This window comes from Scyliorhinus torazame, chromosome 1 (assembly GCF_047496885.1).
Source record: "Scyliorhinus torazame isolate Kashiwa2021f chromosome 1, sScyTor2.1, whole genome shotgun sequence".
Classification (NCBI taxonomy): domain Eukaryota; kingdom Metazoa; phylum Chordata; class Chondrichthyes; order Carcharhiniformes; family Scyliorhinidae; genus Scyliorhinus; species Scyliorhinus torazame.
Window position 1 is genome coordinate 83,218,064 of NC_092707.1, and position 22,828 is coordinate 83,240,891.

The 22,828-nt window shown below is 55.1% G+C and overlaps 1 protein-coding gene across 2 annotated transcripts in view; it reads right to left on the minus strand.

Annotated features, from left to right (window-relative positions):
- The window catches only part of LOC140409102 (synergin gamma-like), an 87,594-nt gene that overhangs the window by 54,082 nt on the left and 10,684 nt on the right, over positions 1-22,828 (minus strand). For both annotated transcript variants that reach the window (XM_072497233.1, XM_072497217.1), the window contains exon 2: positions 20,287-20,350. In XM_072497233.1, coding sequence (XP_072353334.1) covers positions 20,287-20,337 — 51 coding nt within the window. In that variant the 5' untranslated portion in view covers positions 20,338-20,350. The remainder of the gene's footprint in view (positions 1-20,286; positions 20,351-22,828) is intronic.

Below are 22,828 nucleotides of genomic sequence, written 5' to 3' on the forward strand. Positions count from 1 at the left end.
GGTTCTAGACTTAGTGAGGAAGCGGATGCCATCTTTTCCTGGTTTGCCACCCTCGGAATTGTAGGATAAGGTGCTATCGAGGGCCGGTGATGGTAACGTGTCCGAGATCTATAAGGAGCTAATGGACTGGGAGGGAGCTCCGATACGGGAAGTCAAATTGAAATGGGAGGAGGAACTGGCGAGGGGGGGGGGCAGAAATAGAGGCTTGTGGGAGGAGGCCCTGAGGAGGGTGAATGTGCCCTCGTCGTATGTGAGGCTCAGCCTTATCCAGTTTAAGGTGGTTCATAAGGCGCACATGACGGTGGCTAGAATGAGTAGGCTTTTTGAGGGTGTCGAGGACAGGGGTGGGTGGTGGGGGAGATAAAAGGGTTAAAATGGGGAAGCCAGGACGGGAAGTGGGGATGGCAAGTGGGTTGGGTGTGGTTAGGGAGTTATTTATTTATTATGATGTGGTGTCCTAGACGGGGCACCAGTAATCCTTGTTAACGTGTATGCGGCCAAACTTGGGATTTGATTTGATTTAATATTGTCACATGTATTAGTATACAGTGAAAAGTATTGTTTCTTGCATGCTGTACAAACAATGCATACCGTTGTAGCCACCTAAAATGGCTGATACCCGATTAATTTGGCCAAAACCCGATGTAAAATGGCTAACCGAAAAGACTGATGGGAAAAGCAGCCAACAGGGCACAAACGGACAGCTGCAGACAGAACAGCGTATTCGGCTCTGGGGAAGTCAGCCCAGATCGATACCTGCGACCATTAGCAGCACATCAACCCAGACATCTGCAGTTTACTCGGCTATCCCCGGGAACAATTGCAACATATTAGCAATTGAATGCCGATCCAGACCTCTCGGCGCCAGCAGTGGCCGAGTCAAAGAAAGGTGAACGACCACCCCCCGATCAAGGAATCGCCCCATTATTGGAGCATATCGAACCCAGTGATTGGGAACAAGTCCAATCACTTGGGACTCAGGGTCAAGGTCCGCCCCGAGAGGCGGGAAGCCCCCGGGAACTATAAAAATAGGGGCCAAGTTCAGATCGGCCCTTCTCTCCCTTCTTCTCCTGCTCACAACCTTCGCAAGAACCATCGACCAGCAACCGTAAGTTTGACTCCAGCGATCGCTACCCGATAGAGACTCCTAGCCATCGACCTGTATCAGCCTTTGAATCCCGCAGGCCAGACCCAATTCGACAAGCCATTCGTTTCCCTGACCTGGTGGGCCATTCCCAAAAGTTAAGTATTGGCCAGTAGTGGTAGGTAGTAGTCTAGAAAGTAGGATTATTGTGTAAGTATTTATTGCTGTCCATAATAAATGACCATTGATTTTACTCTTACTAAGCGGTGTGCTGTCTTATTAACTATAACTAGAGCTTCAACCACGTGGCGGTATCAGAAAGATACCTGGCGACTCGTGAGCAAAGGTGACAGAATTAGAGCTAATAAAACTAAGGCTAATAAGAGCAACACCGTACATAGGGAAGGAATGAGAGACTGCAGAATATAATGTTATAGTTATAGCAAGGTGTAGAAAAAAGATCAACTTAATACGAGGTAGGTCCATTCAAAAGTCTGATGGGAGTAGGGAAGAAGCTGTTCTTGAGTCGGTTGGTACGTGACCTCAAACTTTGGTATCTTTTTCCTGACGGAAGAAGGTGGAAGAGAGTAGGTCCAGGGTACGTGGGGCCCTTAATTATGCTGGCTGCCTTTCTGAGGCAGCGGGAATTATAGATAGAGTCAATGGATGGGAGGCTGGTTTGCGTGATGGACTGGGCTACATTCACAACCTTTTGTAGTTTCCTGTGGTCTTGGGCAGAGCAGGCTCCATACCAAGCTGTGATACAACCAGAAAGAATGCTTTCTATGGTGCATCTGTAGAAGTTGGTGAGGGTCGTAGCTGACATGCCAAATTTCCTTCGTCTTCTGAGAAAGTAGAGTCCTTAGTGGGCTTTCTTAACTATAGTGTCGGCATGGGGGGACCAGGACAGGCTGTTGGTGATCTGTACACCTAAAAACGTGAAGCTCTCGACCCTTTCTACTTCGTTCCCATTGATGTAGACAGGGGCATGTTCTCCACTACGCTTCCTGAAGTCGATAACAATCTCCTTTGTTTTGTTGACATTGAGGGAGAGATTATTGTCGTCACACCAGTTCACCAGATTCTCTATCTCATTCCTGACACACGGATGACACGCAGTTTGTAAAAAAGACCATGGCAGAAATCCCCAACATAGAAACGCACTGACAGATTATGGGGTACAGATTATGGGGTAACTGTGTACAGGACCCACTGACGGACAGATCAATCCCTAGAATGGGGAAAACGACAGGCATGGCTCGAGAACCGAGAACGTTCATGAAGCAGACGGTGCTTTTTTATCTTTGGGTTACTGGGTTACGGGGATAGGGTGAAGGTGTGGGCTTAAGTGAGGTGCTTCTTCCAAGGGCCGGTGCAAACTCGATGGGCTGAATGGCCTCCTTCTGCACTGTAAACTCTATGATTTGGATTTGTTTATTGTCACGTGTATCGAGGTACAGTGAAAAGTATTTTTCTGCGAGCAGCTCAAACAGATCATTTAGTACATGAAAAGAAAAGAAAAAGAAAATACATGAAAGGGCAACACAAGGTCCACAATATAAATACACAGACACCGGCATCGGATGAAGCATACAGGAGTGTAGTATTAATCAGGTCAGTCCATTAGGGGGTTGTTTAGGAGTCTGGTAACAGAGGGGAAGAAGCTGTTTTTGAATCTGTTCGTGCGTGTTCTCAGACTTCTGTATCTCCTGCCCGATGGAAGAAGTTGGAAGAGTGAGTAAGCCGGGTGGGAGGGGTCTTTAATTATGCTGCCCGCTTCCCCAGGCAACGGGAGGTGTAGAATGAAGTGAAATGAAAATCGCTTATTGTCACAAGTAGGCTTCAAATGAAGTTACTGTGAAAGGCCCCTAGTCGCCACATTCTGGCGCCTGTTCGGGGAGGCTGGTACAGGAATTGAACCGTGCTACTGTCCTGCCTTGGTCTGCTTTCAAAGCCAGCGATTTAGCCCTGTGCTAAACCAGATGGAGTCAATGGATGGGAGGCAGGTTCGTGTGATGGACTGGGCTGTGTTCACGACTCTCTGATGTTTCTTGCGGTCTTTGGCGGAGCAGTTGTCATACCAGGCTGTGTTGCAGCCAGATAGGATACTTTCTATGGTGCATCTGTAAAAGTTGATAAGAGTGAGTGTGGACATTCCGAATTTCCTTAGTCTCCTGAGGAAATATAGGCGCTGTTGTGCTTTCTTGGTGATAGCATAGACATGTGTGGACCAGGACAGATTTTTGATGATGTGCACTACTAGGAATTTGAAACTGCTAACCATCTCCACCTCTGCTCCGTTGATGCAGACAGGGGTGTGCACAGCACTTTGCTTCCTGAAGTTAATGACCAGCTCTTTAGTTTTTCTGGCACTGAGGGAGAGATTGTTGTTGCTGCACCACTCCACTAGGCTCTCTATCTCCCTCCTGTATTCTGGCTTGTCATTGTTTGAGATCTGACCCACTATGGTCGTGTCGTCAGCAAACTTGTAAATGGAGTTGGAACCAAATTTTGCCACGCAGTTGTGTGTGTACAGGGAATATAGTAGGGGGCTAAGTACGCAGCCTTGTGGGGCCCCGGTATTGAGGACTATTGTGGAGGAGGTGGTGTTGTTTATTCTTACTGATTGTGATCTGTGGGTCAGAAAGTCAAGAATCCAGTTGCAGAGTGAGGAGCCAAGTCCTAGGTTTTGGAGGTTTGCTAAGAGCTTGGCTGGGATTATGGTGTTGAAGGCGGAGCTGTAGTCAATAAATAGGAGTCTGATGTCGGGGTTCTTGTTGTCGAGATGCTCTAGGGATGAGTATAGGGCCAGGGAGATGGCGCCTGCTGTGGACCGGTTACGGCGGTATGTGAATTGCAGTGGATCAAGGCGTTCTGGGGAGTATGGAGGTGATGCGCTTCATGACCAACCTCTCGAAGCACTTCATTACGATTGATGTCAGGGCCACTGGACAGTAGTCATTGAGGCACGTTGCCTGGTGCTTCTTTGGTACCGGTATGATGGTGGTCTTCTTGAAGCAGGGGTATCCTCGGAGCGGAGTAGGGACAGGTTAAAGATATCCGCAAACACACCCGCCAGCTGGTCCACGCAAGCTCTGAGAGCACGACCAGGAATCCCGTCCGGACCCGTCGCCTTTTGAGGGTTCATTTTCAGGAAGGCCAATCTGACTTCGGAAGCTGTGACGGTGCGTATGGGTTTGTTTTGGGCTGATTTTATGATTCCGTGAAATTGGTGCTTCCAGAAAAAGTCAGGGCGGAATACTTCTCAATTGTAATCTCCGACCACATTCCACATTACGTGGATGTCAGGTTGAAGAGGTGGCGTGCCCAATATCCCACATGAAGGTTGGATACGGCCCTCTTGGTCGACAAAGTCTTCTGCCAGAAAACATCACAGGCAACAGGTGAGTGTGTTACTAACAACCAGAATGGGAGGAGTCTCACCTTCCACATTCTGGGAGGCACTGAAGATAGTGATTAGGGGTGAAATTATAGCCTGTAAGGCACATAGAGATAGAGAGGACAGCTAGGCAACAACTGATCGACTCCATCCTGGAGGTCGACAGAAGATACTCCAAGCCTCCGGCTGTAGAGCTGCTGGCGGAGAAGAAAAAGCTACAAATGGACATTAACCTGCTATCCACCAGGAAGGCCTTTAACGAACACGGAGAAAAGACTAGCCACTTGCTGAATCACCAGCTGAGAAAGCAGGAAGCCAAAGAGGGAGATAGTGAAGGTGAAGGATAGCAGAGGCGGATTGGTAGCCGAACCAGAAAAGCTCAATGAAGCGTTCGAGGCCCTCTACCGAGGGCTATACACCTCCGAGCCCCTCGATGGGGACTCAGGGATGCAAATGTTCCTCGATGGACTGGGCATGCCAGTCGTGGGGGACAACAGATGGGGGAAGCTGGAAGCACCAATGGAACTGGGAGAGGTCATGGAGAGTATCAACTCCATGCAGGCGGGGAAGACGCCAGACCTGATGGGTTCCCAGCAGACTTCTACAAAGATTTGCGCCGCTGTCGCCCCACCTCGCCCAGGGGCACCCTGCCTCCAACGCTAACACAAGCCACCACATCGCTGATACCCAAAAAAGACAAAGACACAACGGAATGTGGATCTTACAGACCCATTTCAATGTAGATGCGAAAATACTTGCACCAGCCCTGGCCAAGAGACTGGAGAACTGCGTACCAGAGGTGGTCGCAGAGGACCAGAGATGCTTTGTTAAGGGTAGACAGATATCTGCGAACATCAGACTGCTGCTAACCCCATCTGGGGAGAGAACACGAGAGGTGATTACCTCCCTGAATGCAGAAAATTCGAACATGTGGGCCAACCACGGCCACATTGTAGCGCACAATGACTTACGAGAGAGACGAGTAGTGATGAAGTCGATGAGGCTTTATTAAGCGAGACTTGTCCCCAGCAGTCCAGCAACAGAATGAAGCGGCGGGGAGAAGCTCGGGTTCTTATACTCTGCCTTCAGGGCGGAGCCAGGAGTCAACAGCCAACCAGGACCCGGGATCTGTCAGCCAATAGCATCTCGGCTTCACAGTCCCACATGACCCCTAATACATACCACCACATTCACCCCTTGTTAAAAAGGAACCCGGCGGGGTGGTGGTTCGCATGGTGGTAGGGGTTTACAAGGCTGGTCCTGGGAGGAAAATTTCGGGCATGTTACTACAGTTTTAGCCCTACACTGGGCTATGTACAAGGTTTGTGAAACTATTTACAATATTAGTAAGAGAAATTTTTTTTTTTTTTGTTACAGTCCAACAACATTCTTGGTGTCACGCCGATGCCACGAGTCGAGCGGACGGTCTGGTCTTCCTCGTCGATTGCCTCAGCCCCGGTGGTGGTGCAGGTGCTTGTTCAGGCGTTGTCGTCTCCGGCAGCGTTTCGGTGTTCGTTCCTGTTTCATTCCTGGGCGGGCACGGGAGGAGGACCGATCCTCCCGGGAAGGGGGCGGTCGCGGGGTGCGCCGGTGGTAGGGAGGGGATGATCGGTGTCGGGGGGGTGGGTGTGTTTCCGGCGGGCGCCAGGTCCCGCAGGGAGACAGTGTCCTGTCGGCCGTCAGGGTACGCCACGTAGGCGTACTGCGGGTTCGCGTGGAGAAGGTGAACCCTCTCGACCAACGGGTCCGATTTGTGCGCCCGCACATGTTTCCGGAGCAAGATGGGTACTGGGGCCGCCAGCCAGGTCGGCAGCGACGTTCCGGAGGAGGACTTCCTGGGGAAGACAAGCAGCGACCGGATGGAGTGGAGAGCATCCGGGAGTACCTCCTGCCACCGGGAAACTGGGAGATCCCTGGACCGTAGGGCCAGCAGGACGGTCTTCCAGACCATGCCGTTCTCCCTCTCTACTTGCCCGTTCCCCCGGGGGTTGTAGCTGGTCGTCCTGCTCGAGGCTATGCCCTTGCTGAGCAGGAACTGGCGCAGCTCGTCACTCATGAAGGAGGACCCCCTGTCGCTATGGATATATGCGGGGCAACCGAACAGTGTGAATATGGTGCCAAGGGCTTTAATGACTGTGGCCGCTGTCATGTCGGGGCAGGGGATGGCGAAGGGGAAACGAGAGTACTCGTCCACCACGTTCAGGAAGTATGCGTTGTGGTCGGTGGAGGGGAGGGGCCCTTTGAAATCCAGACTGAGGCGTTCAAAGGGGCGGGAAGCCTTGATCAGGTGGGCTCTATCCGGCCTGAAAAAGTGCGGTTTGCACTCCGCGCAGATGTGGCAGTTCCTGGTGACTGTACGGACGTCCTCCACAGAGTAGGGGAGGTTGCGGGACTTTATGAAATGGTAGAACCGAGTGACCCCCGGGTGGCAGAGGTCCTCGTGGAGGGCTTGGAGACGGTCTATTTGTGCGTTGGCACATGTGCCACAGGATAGGGCATTGGACGGCTCGTTCAGCTTTCCGGGACGGTACAAGATCTCGTAGTTGAAGGTGGAGAGCTCGATCCTCCACCTTAAGATCTTGTCATTTTTAATTTTGCCCCGCTGTGCATTATCGCACATGAAGGCTACCGACCGTTGGTCGGTGAGGAGAGTGAATCTCCTGCCGGCCAGGTAATGCCTCCAATGTCGCACAGCTTCCACTATGGCTTGGGCTTCCTTTTCCACTGAGGAGTGGCGGATTTCTGAGGCGTGGAGGGTTCGGGAGAAAAAGGCCACGGGTCTGCCCGCTTGGTTAAGGGTGGCCGCCAGAGCTACGTCGGATGCGTCGCTCTCGACCTGGAAGGGGAGGGACTCGTCGATGCCGTGCATCGTGGCCTTTGCGATATCCGCTTTGATGCGGCTGAAGGGCTGGCGAGCCTCTGTCGACAGGGGGAAGGTAGTGGTCTGTATTAACGGGTGGGCCTTGTCTGCATACTGGGGGACCCACTGGGCGTAATATGAAAAGAACCCCAGGCAACGTTTCAGGGCTTTGGAGCAGTGGGGGAGGGGAAATTCCATAAGGGTGCGCATGCGTTCGGGGTCGGGGCCTATTATCCCATTGCGCACTACGTATCCCAGGATGGCCAACCGGTTTGTGCTAAAAACGCACTTTTCCTCGTTGTATGTGAGGTTCAAGGCGTTAGCGGTCTGGAGGAATTTTTGGAGGTTGGCGTCGTGGTCCTGCTGATCGTGGCCGCAGATGGTTACGTTGTCGAGATACGGGAACGTGGCCTGCAACCCGTGCTGGTCAACCATTCGGTCCATCTCCCGTTGGAAGACCGAGACCCCGTTCGTGACACCAAATGGGACCCTGAGGAAGTGGTATAGACGCCCGTCTGCCTCGAAGGCTGTGTACTTGCGGTCACCTGGGCGGATGGGGAGCTGGTGGTAGGCGGACTTGAGGTCCACGGTGGAGAAAACCTTATACTGGGCAATCCGATTTACCATGTCGGATATGCGGGGGAGAGGGTACGCATCTAGCTGTGTGTACCTGTTGATGGTCTGGCTATAGTCTATGACCATCCTTTGCTTCTCCCCGGTCTTTACTACTACCACCTGGGCTCTCCAGGGACTATTGCTGGCCTGGATTATGCCTTCCTTCAGCAACCGCTGGACTTCAGACCGGATAAATGTCCGGTCCTGGGCGCTGTACCGTCTGCTCCTCGTGGCGACGGGTTTGCAATCCGGGGTGAGTTTTGCTAACAAGGACGGCGGTTCAACCTTGAGAGTTGCGAGGCCGCAGATAGTGAGTGGGGGTATTGGGCCGCCGAATTGAAATGTTAGGCTCTGCAGGTTACACTGGAAATCTAATCCCAGTAATGTGGGCGCGCAGAGTTGGGGAAGGACGTAGAGCCTGTAGTTTTTAAACTCCCTCCCTTGCACCGTTAGGTTCGCAATGCAGAACCCTTTGATCTCTACGGAGTGGGATCCTGCAGCTAGGGAAATCTTTTGCGTACTTGGATGGATGGTCAGAAAACAGCGTCTTACCGTGTCTGGGTGAATGAAACTTTTGGTGCTCCCGGAGTCGATCAAGCATGATGTCTCGTGTCTGTTGATCAGCACCATTGTTGTCGTCCTCTGGAGCGTCCGGGGCCGTGATTCATCCAGAGTTACCGAAGCCAGTCGTGGTCGTAGTGTCGCGGCGTCTTCTTCGGACCCCGTGGAGCCGTCGATGCTGGGGTCCTTTGTTGTCATCCAAGATGGCGGCGTCCATGAATCACACGCGGCCGGGGGTGGACAAAATGGCCGCCCCCATGGATCGCAAGTGGTCGGGGGTGGACAAAATGGCCACCCCCATGAATCGCACGTGGCTGGGGGGTCACAAGATGGCGGCGCCCATCCTCCCCTCATGGTGCCCGGGACCCAAAATGGCGGCGCCCGCGGGTCGCACATGGGGCGCTGGGGGGGTTGGGGAGCGTTTGGGCTATGCTGGGCTTGTTCTTCTCCGGGGATTGCGGCGACCCCCCGGGTCCGGCACACTGCCGCGTAATGGCCCTTCTTGCCGCAGCTTTTACAAATAGCTGCGCGGGCCGGGCAGCGCTGCCGGGGGTGTTTCGCTTGCCCGCAGAAATAGCAACGGGCCCCCCCGGATGGTCTGGCGCTTTAACCGCGCAAGCCTGTGAGGGAGGGGGTGGGGGGGTTTGTCGCGACGGGGGTCCACGGAGCCCAAGGGGCTGCCACGCGGTCGGGGCCGTAGGCGCGGGCGTTTTGCGAGGCCACATCTAGGGAAGCTGCAAGGGCCCGTGCCTCTGAGAGTCCTAACGACTCTCTTTCTAAAAGTCTTTGGCGGATTTGGGGAGAGTTCATACCTGCCACAAACGCATCGCGAATTAGCATGTCCGTGTGTTCGATCGCGTTCACCGGCGGGCAGCTGCAGCCCCGTCCCAAAATTAGCAGCGCGGCGTAGAATTCTTCTAGCGATTCTCCGGGACTTTGCCGTCTCGTTGCGCGTAGACCTGGTTCACGGGGCGAACGTAGATGCTCTTCAGTAATGCGAGCGCCGTCGGGAAATCCTCTGCATCTTCTATGAGAGGGTAAATTTCCGGGCTTACCCTCAAATGCAGGACCTGCATTTTCTGGTCTTCTGTGATCCGGCCGGGGGCCGTTCGGAGGTAGCCTTCAAAACATGCTTGCCAGTGTCTAAATACTGCTGCCGAGTTCGCTGCGTGGGGGCTGATCCGCAGGCATTCCGGGGCGATCCGGAGCTCCATAGTCCTTTAAGCTCGCTTAATAAATTTTAGCGCACGATGACTTACGAGAGAGACGAGTAGTGATGAAGTCGATGAGGCTTTATTAAGCGAGACTTGTCCCCAGCAGTTCAGCAACAGAATGAAGCGGCGGGGAGAAGCTCGGGTTTTTATACTCCACCTTCAGGGCGGAGCCAGGAGTCAACAGCCAACCAGGACCCGGGATCTGTCAGCCAATAGCATCACGGCTTCACAGTCCCACATGACCCCTAATACATACCACCACACACATATTCTGGGCCTGCCCCAGACTTGTCGGGTACTGGACAGCCTTCTCCAAGGCTACGTCCAAGGTTGTGGGGGTGAGGGTGGAGCCGTGCCCGAGAGTGGCAATCTTTGGGGTATCGGACCAGTCAGAACTTCATATGGGTAAGAGGGCTGACACCCTTGCCTTTTATTCCCTAATCGCCCGCCGGGGAATCCTGCTTGGCTGACGATCAGCAGCACCACCCACAGCTGGAAGACTTATCAGAATTTCTCCACCTGGAGAAGATCCAGTACACCATCCGAGAGTCTGAAGATGGCTTCCACAAAGCATGGGGGCCATTCATCAACCTGTTCCAAGACCTGTTTGAAGCCAACAACTGATAGAATGGGGTGGGGGGGGGGGGGGGGACGCACGGGAACCACCATGACCACAGAAAGCAGACAGGAACGAGGGTGGGGGGGAGGCGGACAGCAGTGGGGAAGAGACCGGAGGAAACACCAAGGGGGAGCCCAGAGTGAGACCGGCAGGGGGACCAGAGAACCCAACACAAAGCCACATGAAAAAGACAAACACCAAACAAACCACCTACGGTGAAAGAAAGGGCCTAGGATAAGGTCCGGAAACAACAGAAGAGGGGCAGTAGGGGTGGAGGGAAGGGGGAAGGGGGGGAGGAGGGTTTGCCGAATAGGAACTTGTAAACTGTTACCGTCTCATCTATTTGTATGTACAGTGTAAAAATGCAAACTTCAATAAAAATATATTTTTCAAAAAGTCTGAAAAACCACAAACCCTTGAAACAACATAACTTGTGACAGCAAACATTGTGAAATTGACTGTAGAGATCAGAGAATCTGAGCTGTGAATCAAACATTGCTTCCCCTGAGGAGGAGCTATTCTAGTATACTGGTAGCTGTCTGAGTTGGTAAAATGGCACATGTGACCTCCTACTACATCTGCCTGGTGTTAAGCTGATCTGACCTGCTAACCATGGGGACCCCGGGGGCCCAGGTCAATCCTACTGAAATCCAAGTGCCAGTTTTCACGCCCAAATGCAAAATGGAAGCAGCTGCCTTGACTTTGAGTAGACTTACAAGTCTCAGGTGGACAGCATGGAAAAAGAATGTTAGCTGTCAGGAAGAATGATGGTAGATGCTTGTCCTCTGGTTGAAGAGATGGAAGCCTCTGAGATGGACAATGGAAGGTTCACCCAAATGGAGCTGGAAGAAGAAATCATCAGAAAGGGCCTCGCTGCAGGAAGTCAGTTCAGAGATCCTTGGAAGACTGAGGGAAATGACTTTTGACAGGGCAGCAAGTTGGCGCAGTGGTTAGCCTTGCTGCCTCACGGCACTGAGATCCCAGGTTCGATCCCAGCTCTGGGTCACTGTCCGTGTGGAGTTTGCACATTCTCCCCGTGTTTGCGTGGGTCTCGCCCCCACAACCCAAAGATGTGCAGGGTAGGTGGATTGGCCACACTAAATTACCCCTTAATTGGAAAAAATTGATTGGGTACTATAAATATTTTTAAAAAGGAAATGACTTTTGACAACGCTGAGCATCACGATTCAGTAAAATGGGGGGAGGGGAACCTGTTGGAGACAGGGAGTAACTTTGGATCGCTTCCTGTAACGACTCAAATTCTGCCGAGAGTGTTTGAGGGGGTGGAGGATAGCTGCGAGCGGTGTGGGAGGGGCCCAGCCAATCATGTCCATATGCTCTGGTCCTGCCCGAAGTTGGAGAAATTTTGGGGGTTGTTTTTCAGCACCATGTCTGAGGTTCTGCACGTGGATTTGGAACGGGGCCCCCTGGAGGCCATATTCGGTGTGTCAGACCTGCCTGAGTTGCAGACGGGTACGGGGCAGATGTTTTAGTCTTCACCTCGTTGATCGCTCGCAGGCAGGTTCTGTTGGGGTGGAGGTCAGCTTCTTGCCCCCTTGGTGCCTTGGTGATCTAATGGAGTTCCTGGGCGGGATTCTCCGCCGGCGGGATGCTCCGGTTTGCTGGCAGCCCGGCGGTTTCCCGACGGCATGGGGCTGCCCCACAATGGGAAACCCCATTGACGAGCCAGCATAACGGAGCACCCCACCGGTGGGGTGAAGCAGAAATGTGGCGGGGCGGGACGGAGAATCCATTTGGAGAAGGTGACATCTCCTCTGAGAAGGGCAGATGAGGGGTTCCACCAGAGATGGGGTTTGTTTGTCTTACATTTTGGGGTTGCGGTCAAGGGGTGGGGGGGGTGGTGTTGGGGTTCAGTTTGTTGTAAAAATGTAAAAATACTGAAAAGTTGTATAAAAATATTTTTCAAAAAGAAATTCTGCAGAGGTGGCGGTGTATCGGATAAATGGGGGTTTGGGTGTGGGTTTTTTGGGCCTATTAGGAGACCAAGGGAAGGATATCTTTTCTGTAGCTAAGTGTAGGAGTAATGTTTAGTGAATGTTGCTTTCAGTGTGTTTTTTCCCCAGTAAAAGTATGAAAACGTTGATGATGGATACTGTGCAAGGCAGAGTTTGCCCAGGAGCTGAATGCTTGTTACAGACTTCATAAGTTATATCTGAAAAGTCCAAACAGGAAGAAAAGATTCCCATTGATTTTAGATTTTTTAAAGAAATGCTCCTTTATATCAACTACTACTTGCCAATGGCCTCAAAGCCTTTACTTCAGAAACAACACAAAAGGCATTAATTACATTCCACATTAATCTTTTCTTTGTGGTTGGATATTAGTCATTAAACTTGAGAGACATGGGGCAAAATTCTCCGTTATCGGCGGAAAGTCCGCCGATCGGCGCAAAAAACGGCGCAAATCCGACTTGCGTCACGTCAGAAAAATGGGTCGATAGTCTCCGGCCCGAAATGGGCTAGCAGCGACGTAACGGGATCCGCGCTTGCAAAGTGGTTCACGCCGTGCAGCGTCATACGCGCTGCACGGCGTGACGGCTCATAAGGCCGCGCTGCTCCCCCCCACCCGACCGGAACACCCGACCGCAACACCCGACTGGATGGCTGGCCGTCGCTCAGCCCCGAGGTTCGAGTCACGCGATGTGGAGGCGCTCCTGGACGCGGTGGAGCAGAGGAGGGACGCCCTGTATCCCGGGCACGGCCGCAGAGTTGCCCCACGCCACAGCCGGCGTCTGTGGAGGGAAGTGGCAGAGGCCGTCACCGCTGTGGCCCTGACACCACGGACAGGCACCCAGTGCCACAAGAAGGTGAACGACCTCGTCAGAGCAGGCAGGGTGAGCCTCCCCCATATCCCCCCTCCCCATATCCCCCCTCCCCCATATCCCCCTCCCCCATATCCCCCCTCCCCCATATCCCCCCCTCCCCCATATCCTCCATATCCCCCCTCCCCCATATCCCTCCTCCCCATATCCCCCATATCCCCCCTCCCCATATCCCCCCTCCCCCATATCCCCCCTCCCCCATATCCCCCCCATATCCCCCCTCCCCATATCCCCCATATCCCCCTCCCCCATATCCCCCTCCCCCATATCCACCATATCCCCCCTCCCCATATCCCCCCTCCCCCATATCCCCCCTCCCCATATCCCCCCTCCCCCATATACCCCCCTCCCCCATATCCCCCCTCCCCATTTCCCCCCCCCCATATACCCCCCATATCCCCCCTCCCCCCATATCCCCCATATCCCCCTCCCCCATATCCCCCTCCCCATATCCCCCTCCCCCATATCCCCTCCCCATATCCCCCCTCCCCCATATCCCCCCTCCCCATATCCCCCCTCCCCCATATACCCCCCTCCCCCATATCCCCCCTCCCCATTTCCCCCCCATATACCCCCCCATATCCCCCCTCCCCCATATCCCCCATATCCCCCTCCCCCATATCCCCCTCCCCATATCCCCCCTCCCCCATATCCCACATATCCCCCCTCCCCCATATCCCCCCTCCCCCATATCCCCCATATCCCCCTCCCCCATATCCCCCCTCCCCCATATCCCCCCTCCCATATCCCCCCCTCCCCCATATCCCCCCTCCCCCATATCCCCCCTCCCCCATATCCCCCATATCCCCCCCTCCCCCATATCCCCCATATCCCCAAGTGAATCCAGCCCTAACCTTAACCTCTGCAATGCACGCGCAACCAATGGCGTGCATTCATATACCTGCCTAACACTGTTGCCTTTTACCCCTGCCCCCCCCCCCACAGGAGAAGCGCGCACACAACAATAGGGAGCATGTGAGGACTGGAGGAGGGCCCGCTGATGAGAGGCCACTGACCGAACACCAGGAAAGGGCCCTGGAACTGGCTGGCGGACCTGAGGACCGGGAGGTTGCTGACGCAGAGGTCGGGGGCCCACCAGCAAGTGAGCCACCGACAGCCCGTCTCCATATCCCCCCTCCCCTATATCCCCCTCCCCGTATCACCTGATCACTGCCTGATGTCTAACCATGCATGCTTCATTGTGTATCGCAGGACCAAACGTCCAGGCACCCATCCCCGCAGATGCAGACCGCCCGCAGGATGCCCCTCGGAGACCACAGGAGACGGAGAGACCCGCACCCTCCAGCATGCGACGCCCGCAGGATGCCCCTCGGAGACCACAGGAGACGGAGAGACCCGCACCCTCCAGCATGCGACGCCCGCAGGATGCCCCTCGGAGACCACGGGAGACGGAGAGACCCGGACCCTCCAGCATGCGACGCCCGCAGGATGCCCCTCGCACACCACGGGAGACGGAGAGACCTGGAGCAACAGGGAAACGACACCCCCGTCACGTGCGGGAGCGACCACCCAGCGACGAGGGGGGCAGCCACAGGCCCCCGTCACATCCGAGCCAGGACACCACTACCCAGGACACCACTACCCAGGACACCACTACCCAGGACACCACTACCCGGGACACCCCTACCCGGGACAGCACTACCCAGGAAGACGAAATACCGGACAGTGACTCAGAGTGGATGGGTGGAGACGAACCCCCACCCCAAAGTGCCATGGACTCAGAGTGGGACGAAGAGCACGACACAACGCCACTGCTGTCACCAACACCCTCCACCATCGCAGAAACACTCACCACGGTTGGGCACTTTAGTGATGAGGCGTCTGGTACACTCACTGGTGCGCACAACACAGCCGTCCCGGTACAGCAGGTGGAGGTAGGAGCAGCAGAGGGACCGGGCGGTCGGAGGGCAGCCCAGCCCAAGCGAACATCTGCCGCCCAGATGGATCCCGGGTTCCTGCAGTTACCACACCCACACATAGATCCGATGCAACCACCGACCCGGAGGCGAGCGAAGAGGGTGACGGGCGGCTGCGGTCGCAGGTGGAGGAGTCCACCCGCGTCCAGGAGCTGGGAGTGGTGCCGGTCATGCGTGCCACCCAGGCCGACACCGCACGGGTGGCGTCCACGGTGGAGGAAATGGGTGCGACGGTGTCAGACATGGGGAACGGTTTGCGAGGCCTGGGGCCTTCCGTGCAGGCGGCGTCTGTGGCCCAGGAAATGGCTGCCCTCTCACAGGAGGCCATGAGCCAGTGCCAGCGTCAGATGGCAGAGGCGCTCAACGCCATAGCCCAGTCTCAGCAGGCCATGGCCCAGTCTCTGCAGGCCATGGCCCAGTCTCTGCAGGCCATCGCTGAGGGCATCGGCGCCAGTGGCCATGTGCGAGCCGGCGTCGCACTGTCACAGACAGGGTTTGCCAACCCCCTGGGCTCCATGGCTGCAAACCTGCAGACCCCTATCGATACCAGCACGGGCCTCCAGGACTGGCAGCGCCAGATGTCGGGGGGGCGTCGGATGGCCAGTCCGTTCGCATCCCCCACCCATGTAGAGGCCTGGGGGCCATCGGGCACCCCGAGGGAGGAGGAGGTGGTGTGGTCCGTCCCGGCTCCCTCTGTAGGGGAGGTCCCGGTACACCGCGACACCTCGGACTCCCCCCCCTTCCGTCCCAGGTGCATCGGGTGGGCAACGGGCAGGACAGGCTGGCAGCTCGCCATCCCAGTCGCCCGGGCCGCAGCCTGGCCCATCTAGGCCAGGACGCCCCAGGAAACGGCCGCCAAAGGGATCCAGTGTCAGAGGGCAGGAATCACAGGAGTCCACCTCCAGTTCTGCTGTACCGTCTGGGGAACCACGTAGACGTAGTCAAAGGGCCCGTAAGGCCAAACAATTAGACACTGAGTAAGTTGGCACGGGTGCAGGGCACAGATGAGTTTTAGGGGCTAGGGCACGTGCATGAACTCCTTTGGTTATTAAAGTCAATGTTACACCTACCGAAGCTGCCTTTGTGCTCTGTCCAAAGTGTGCGGGGGTGTCATGTACGTTGAGCGCAAGTGTGTGTGTGAGGGGTGTTCTTACCTCAGCCCCAGGTGAGTCTGCCCCCTTCCCCCTGGGCCGCCATCAACATCCCCCGGGCAGAGGACGGGACCGTGCGCTGCAGTGTCATAGCCGCATGCAGGGATGGTCCGGGTGGATGGTGGTACTGTGGCCATGGGTCAGACATAGTCCAACGATGTAGAGCCAGGAGCTCATCGCAGGGCGGGTTGTCATCATCCTCCATGGCCTGCGATAGACACGCGTCCACCCGCAACTGTGTGAGCCCGGCCCGTTGTGCCGCAGGTGGATCGGCAATGGGGGGGGGGAGGAGGTGGTGTGCATGCGGGTGGGGTGGGTGGGGTTGGGGAGGGGGGGTGAGGGTGCTGGGTGGGTGGATGGGTGGGGGGTGTGGGTGGTCGGCTGTTGCCATGGTGTGCGGTCTGTGGCCATACTACCCGATTCCCACGCCCATCTAGTCAGTGAAGCGGGCGTCTATCAGTCTGTCCCGTGCCCGCTGGGCCAGCCGGTAACGGTGGACAGCCACCCGCCTGTGTCTACCCCGTCTGTCCTGACCATTGCCCCCATCCCCCTCATCTGGGGAGGACTGGGCCTCTTCCTGCTGCTCCTCCACTCCGCCCTCCTCTGCCTGCGGCACATCGCCCCTCTACTGGGCTATGTTGTGCAGGACGCAGCACACCACAATGATGCGGCTGACCCTATCTGACCGATACTGTAGGGCGCCCCCAGAGAGGTCCAGGCACCTGAAACGCATCTTCAGCATGCCAAAGCACCTCTCGATCACTCCCCTTGTCGCTACATGGGCATCATTGTAGCGGTTCTCCGCCTCATTGCGTGGCCTCCGTATAGGCGTCATCAGCCACGATCGCAATGGGTAGCCCCTGTCGCCCAGCAACCAGCCCCTCAGCCGGGGATGGCGTCCCTCGTACATGCCGGGGATGGATGACCGCGACAACACGAATGAGTCGTGTACACTGCCTGGGTGACGGGCGCAGACGTGCAGGATCATCATGCGGTGGTCGCAGACCACCTGTACGTTCATCGAATAGGTCCCCTTCCTATTAGTGAACACGGCCCTGTTATCTGCAGGTGGCCGCACGGCGACGTGCATCCCATCGATCGCGCCCTGGACCATGGGGAACCCAGCCACGGCAGAGAAGCCCACGGCCCGGGCATCTTGGCTGGCCCGGTCCACGGGGAAGCGGATGTAGCGGTGCGCCATGGCATATAGGGCATCTGTCACTGCCCAGATGCACCGGTGCACCGATGTCTGCGATATGCCGGACAGGTCCCCACTCGGTGCCTGGAATGACCCCGTTGCATAAAAGTTCAGGGCCACCGTAACCTTGACGGACACGGGGAGAGGGTGTCCCCCGCCAGTGCCACGCGGTGACAGGTGTGCCAGCAGGTGGCAGATGTGTGCCACGGTTTCCCGGCTCATCCGGAGTCTCCTCCTGCATTCCCGGTCCGTGAGGTCCTGGTATGACTGCCGGGGCCGGTACACATGGGGCGCCCTCGGGTGCCTCCGTTGCCGTGGGGCCGCGACGTCCTCCTCCCCCTCCTCGTCCTGTCGGTCAGGTGTCCCTCCAGCCTGGGCGGCTGCCGCCTGCCCCTCTGCGGCAGCCTGCGCCGCCTCTCTGGCACGCTCCTCCTCCTCCTCCTCCTCCTCCTCCTCCTCATCCAGGGCAACATAGACATGAGCGGCTGCCACCACGGCGGCCAACATCGCTGGATGATCTGAAAACATGACGGCCTGTTGGGGGGGAGGGGAACGACGACATGTCATCATTGCCCATATCCCCTCCTCCCCCCAGCCAGGTGGCATGGACCGCATGGGTCCAACTGTTGGAGGCTGGCACCATGCCAGGTGGACCAACTCACTTGCCCTCCCATCCCCCTCCTCGGCACGGACCCCCCCCCCCCCCAACCTCCACCCCGGCACGGACCCCCCCCCCAACCTCCACCCCGGCACGGACCCCCCCCCAACCTCCAACCGGGCACGGACCCCCCCCCCCCCCCAACCTCCACCCCAGCACGGACCCCCCCCCCAACCTCCACCCCGGCACGGGCCACCCCCCAACCTCCACCCCGGCACGGACCCCCCCCTAACCTCCACCCCAGCACGGACCCCCCCCCAACCTCCACCCCGGCACGGACCCCCCCCCCCCAACCTCCACCCCAGCACGGACCCCCCCCAACCTCCACCCCGGCACGGACCCCCCCCCCCAACCTCCACCCCAGCACGGACCCCCCCCCAACCTCCACCCCGGCACGGAACCCCCCCAACCTCCACCCCGGCACGGACACCCCCCCAACCTCCACCCCGGCACGGACCCCCCCCCAACCTCCACCCCGGCACGGACCCCCCCCAACCTCCACCCCGGCACGGACCCCCCCCAACCTCCACCCCAGCATGAACCCCCCCCAACCTCCACCCCGGCACGGACCCCCCCCCCCAACCTCCACCCCGGCATGGACCCACTCCATGCCTAATATTTTTTTACCTATAAAAAGTAACGCACTGATATCTCACAAGTCAGTGCTCTGATCAGAATAAGGTCCTGGGGGTAAAATGTCAGTGCTGGATCTCACTGCCCTGACGAGTCACTCAGATCTACAATTATTTGCTTATTGTGACTTGCAAGGGTATTTCTTCACCATAGTTGCTGTATTTTGTACAAACAAACGCAAAGCCAGGCAGGTTAAAATTGTACTGTGCAATATTGATTGATTTGAATTATCATGTTTGCATGAAATGGCTTTGTCCACTATTCTAACAAATATATTATGCCCATCTCACCCTCTTTGATTTGACAGTACGTCAACTTACTAATGCCAAGAAGTACATATTATAACATTTACACCAAATATTTCATTTCCAGTAGAAGTGAAGTATCAAAAAGATTTTTTAAAGTTTGTGTTTATTAAGGGAGGAAGTGTTCGGCTGTTGAGAATAGGGCACATTTACATTTTGGAATTATGGGGGGGTATTTCTATGTCCCAAAGGAGGCAGGTGGGCACAGCCGACATGCCAGTTCCCTGGCTCCAGGGCTACCCACCTGCAGGTGGAGGGGAGACTATTCAACTAGTTAAAGGCCTATTCACGCTATTGTCAGACCCTGACTTGGATTTTTTCCAGATGGCCTCCAGGTTCTCAAAGGCATCAGGGAACATAGCAATTGGCTGCAAGTGGCCTCCCAGCGGTAACTATGGGGGCTACTGCAGGCTGAGATATGCTTTCTGCCAGCATGGTTTAAGCTGCAGTCCACCCCTGGATGGGACCCTCCACAACAAAATGGCGAGCTATTTTTTAAAGTTAAAAATGTTGAAGAGAGGCTGCCTCCACCTTGGGGCTCCCTCTCTCTCGCACTCATCTGGAAAGGCTGCCTGTTGCTTCTTCCAAGCTGGAGTTGGCTCTCCAGCTTCAAGAGTCCACCCACCATCCATAATCGGATAATGATTTCACCCTCTGGTGATTAATTTGCCAATTTAGGGAACATCACAGGTGACTAGCTTTTCCCTACACTGTACGGGCCTGAGAGCAGGGTCTTGAAGCTCACAGCAGAAATACTGCCCCTAATGTCAGCATCAATCATTCAATTCACACACAAAAAAAACTTTTGAGAATCGAGCACACGATCCGAGAATAAAATTCCCATTGTTCTATCCTTCAAGTGGAGACCGACACCTCCATTGTGTACCCACCAAATAAAACACTTGGGCCTCAGCATTAGTCAAGAAATATTGAGGGTAGCACCGTGGCGCGGTGGTTAGCCTCCCAAGCCTGAGGATCCGGGTTCAATCCTGGCCCCGGGTCACTGTCCGTGCGGAGTTTGCACATTCTCCCTGTGGCTGTGTGGGTCGCACCCTCACAATCCAAAGATCTGCAGGGAAGGTGGATTGGCCACACTAAAATTGCCCCATAATTGGAAAAAAAGAAATGGGTACTCTAAATTTTAAAAATAAGAGAAATATTACCAGAAATAGTAAAAGTCAATGCAACTATTATAATTCTGTATTTTACCTTATAAATACCGTTGAGGCATCTCTGCAAAGTCTTGACTTTGGCTTCCATGATTAAATATAAACTGTCAGAATGAAAATAAAAACATTTTTAAATTAATGATGGATGGGGATTAAAATGAAACACAATACAGGTTAGACAGGAGTCCACATATAATGGACATCCAAAGTCCCGTGGTGGGAAACAGGAGTGTTTACCGTTGCACAGGCCAGCAGGACACCATGCCATACCTTCCCATCCTGACCTCATTAAATATGAACACACGAGTTTTGCACCATGTTCTGTTACGGGGCAGACATGATGGCGCACCTCCCCTCCTGGCTGTTGTGGTGTTCTGGGACCCAGGATTGCTGGCAAACTCCATTCTGAACTCCGGAGGCAGCCTCAAGCATGGCCCACATGGGTGCCGACTTCTGCACGCCATGTTGTTTCATACATGGTTCTGGGACTGGCAAGTTCTTCCTCTGTTGTTGCAGAGAATAGAGCGTGAGTGAAAGATTTCGGTTGAGCCTTCACCAGTGAGTGGGGTGCAAGTCAGCTCCACACTGCTTAGTGCACAAGATGGCGCCGGAGCGAGGCGACTCTTTGCGAGCTCTCCCTAACAGATCCACTTCTTACTTATCTTACCATCGTTCTAATCTTTTAAAATTTAACTCTAAGACTAACATTCCCTATTATGTATTTTCTTTCATTTCCTTTTCTTTTCATGTACCTAATGATCTGTTGAGCTGCTCGCAGAAAAATACTTTTCACTGTACCTCGGTACACGTGACAATAAACAAAATCCAAATCCAATCCGATCCACTCCAGTGGGAGGGGAATGGGAGAATTCCACCCATTGTTGCCGAAAAGGCTTTTCTTCCAGAAAGTTGTGCTTTACGAATTGACCCAGGCAAGGTTCCATTTTAAACACACAATCTGAAACAATAAACAATTCTCTACAGTCTGTGGATAATCTATGTCATAACGTCATCTCCAATTACTAACAACGTTGCTGTTCAGCACATCGTCTAAATTTTATCTCAAGGGGCTAGAATAAAGTGTTGGAAGTAACCTAAAGCTAGGGTCTGACCCTTTTCAGTTCGGGTCACTGCACCTGTGGTATGATATATTGGCCTTGGCGGCACAGGGGAGGGAGGTGGTTGCACAGTGGTATTGTCACTGGACTAGTAATCCAGAGACCCAGCTTAATGTTCTGGGGACCACGGCAGATTCACAAAACAAACTGAGTCTAGAGCACACAACAATGAATAAAATTCCCATTGTTCTATCCTCCAAGTGAATAGTGAAATCCACATAAGATTTCCCATGTAATCCCATGTAAGATTTTAAAAAGAAATTCACCAGAATTGGGGCTAAAAGGATTAAATTATGATGACTTTTCAAAGGCTGGACCTGTATTCCCTTGAGTAAAGATGAGTAAGGGGTGATCTGAGTGAAGTGACTCAATGGTTAAAAGAAGTGATGGGCAGAGATCGAGAAACGGTGGAGAGTCTGGAATAAGGGGGACTAACCTTAAAATTGTAGAAAGGATGATGTCAGCTGTAAAATGGTTCAAAGGCAAGATGGTGTAAAGAAGGCATGCTCGCTGTAATTTCCTGGAAACTTCTCTTGACCTCCCACCATAACTTTGATCAGCAAACAACATCTACAGCTGTTCATGCAGTCGCTCTAGGATTTACTGGGAGACCTTCCACTCCAATTGTTGAACCCTGATCTGGGAAGATTGAAGATTCTGCAACCCCCACCCCCACACGATGGGCGCGATTCTCCACTCCCACGCCGGTTGGGAGAATCGCCTGGGCCGCCAGAATTTCCGGGGACGTCGGTCCGACGCCCTCCCGCGATTCTCCCAAGCGGCGGGAACGGCCCGGTCGAGTTTCGCAGGCCGGAGAATCGCCGGAGACACCCAAAATGGCGATTCTCCGGCACCCCCGCTATTCTGAGGCCCGGATGGGCACAGCGGCCAGGCCAAAACGGCGGGTTCCCCCCGGCGCTGTCCACACCTGGTCGCTGCAGTCCTGGGCGGTGCGTGAACGCTGGGGGGGGGGGCGGCCTGTGGGTGGGCGAGGGGGGATCCTGCACCGGGCTTCACCTGGAATGTGGGGTGGCCCGCGATCGGTGCCCACCGATCGTCGGGCCGTCCTCTCTGAAGGAGGACCTCCTTCCTTCCGCGGCCCCGCAAGATCCGTCCCCCATCTTCTTGCGGGGCGGATTTAGACAGGACGGCAACCACGCATGCGCGGGTTGGCGCCGGCCAACCCACGCATGCGCGGATGACGTCCGTTATGCGGCGCCGGCCGCGTCATCTATGCGGCGCCGCTTTTACGTGGGCGACAAGGCCTGGCGCGTGTAGATGACGCGGCCCCGATACTGGCCCATTGTCAGGACCTGAATCGGTCGGGGCCGGGGCCGTTCTGCGCCGTCGTGAACCTCGACGGCGTTCACGACGGCGCGGCCACTTCGGCGCGGGAGGGGAGAATCCTATGTTTTGACAGACTACATTCATTGACAATGACCTTGAGGTCTGCAGGAAACTATT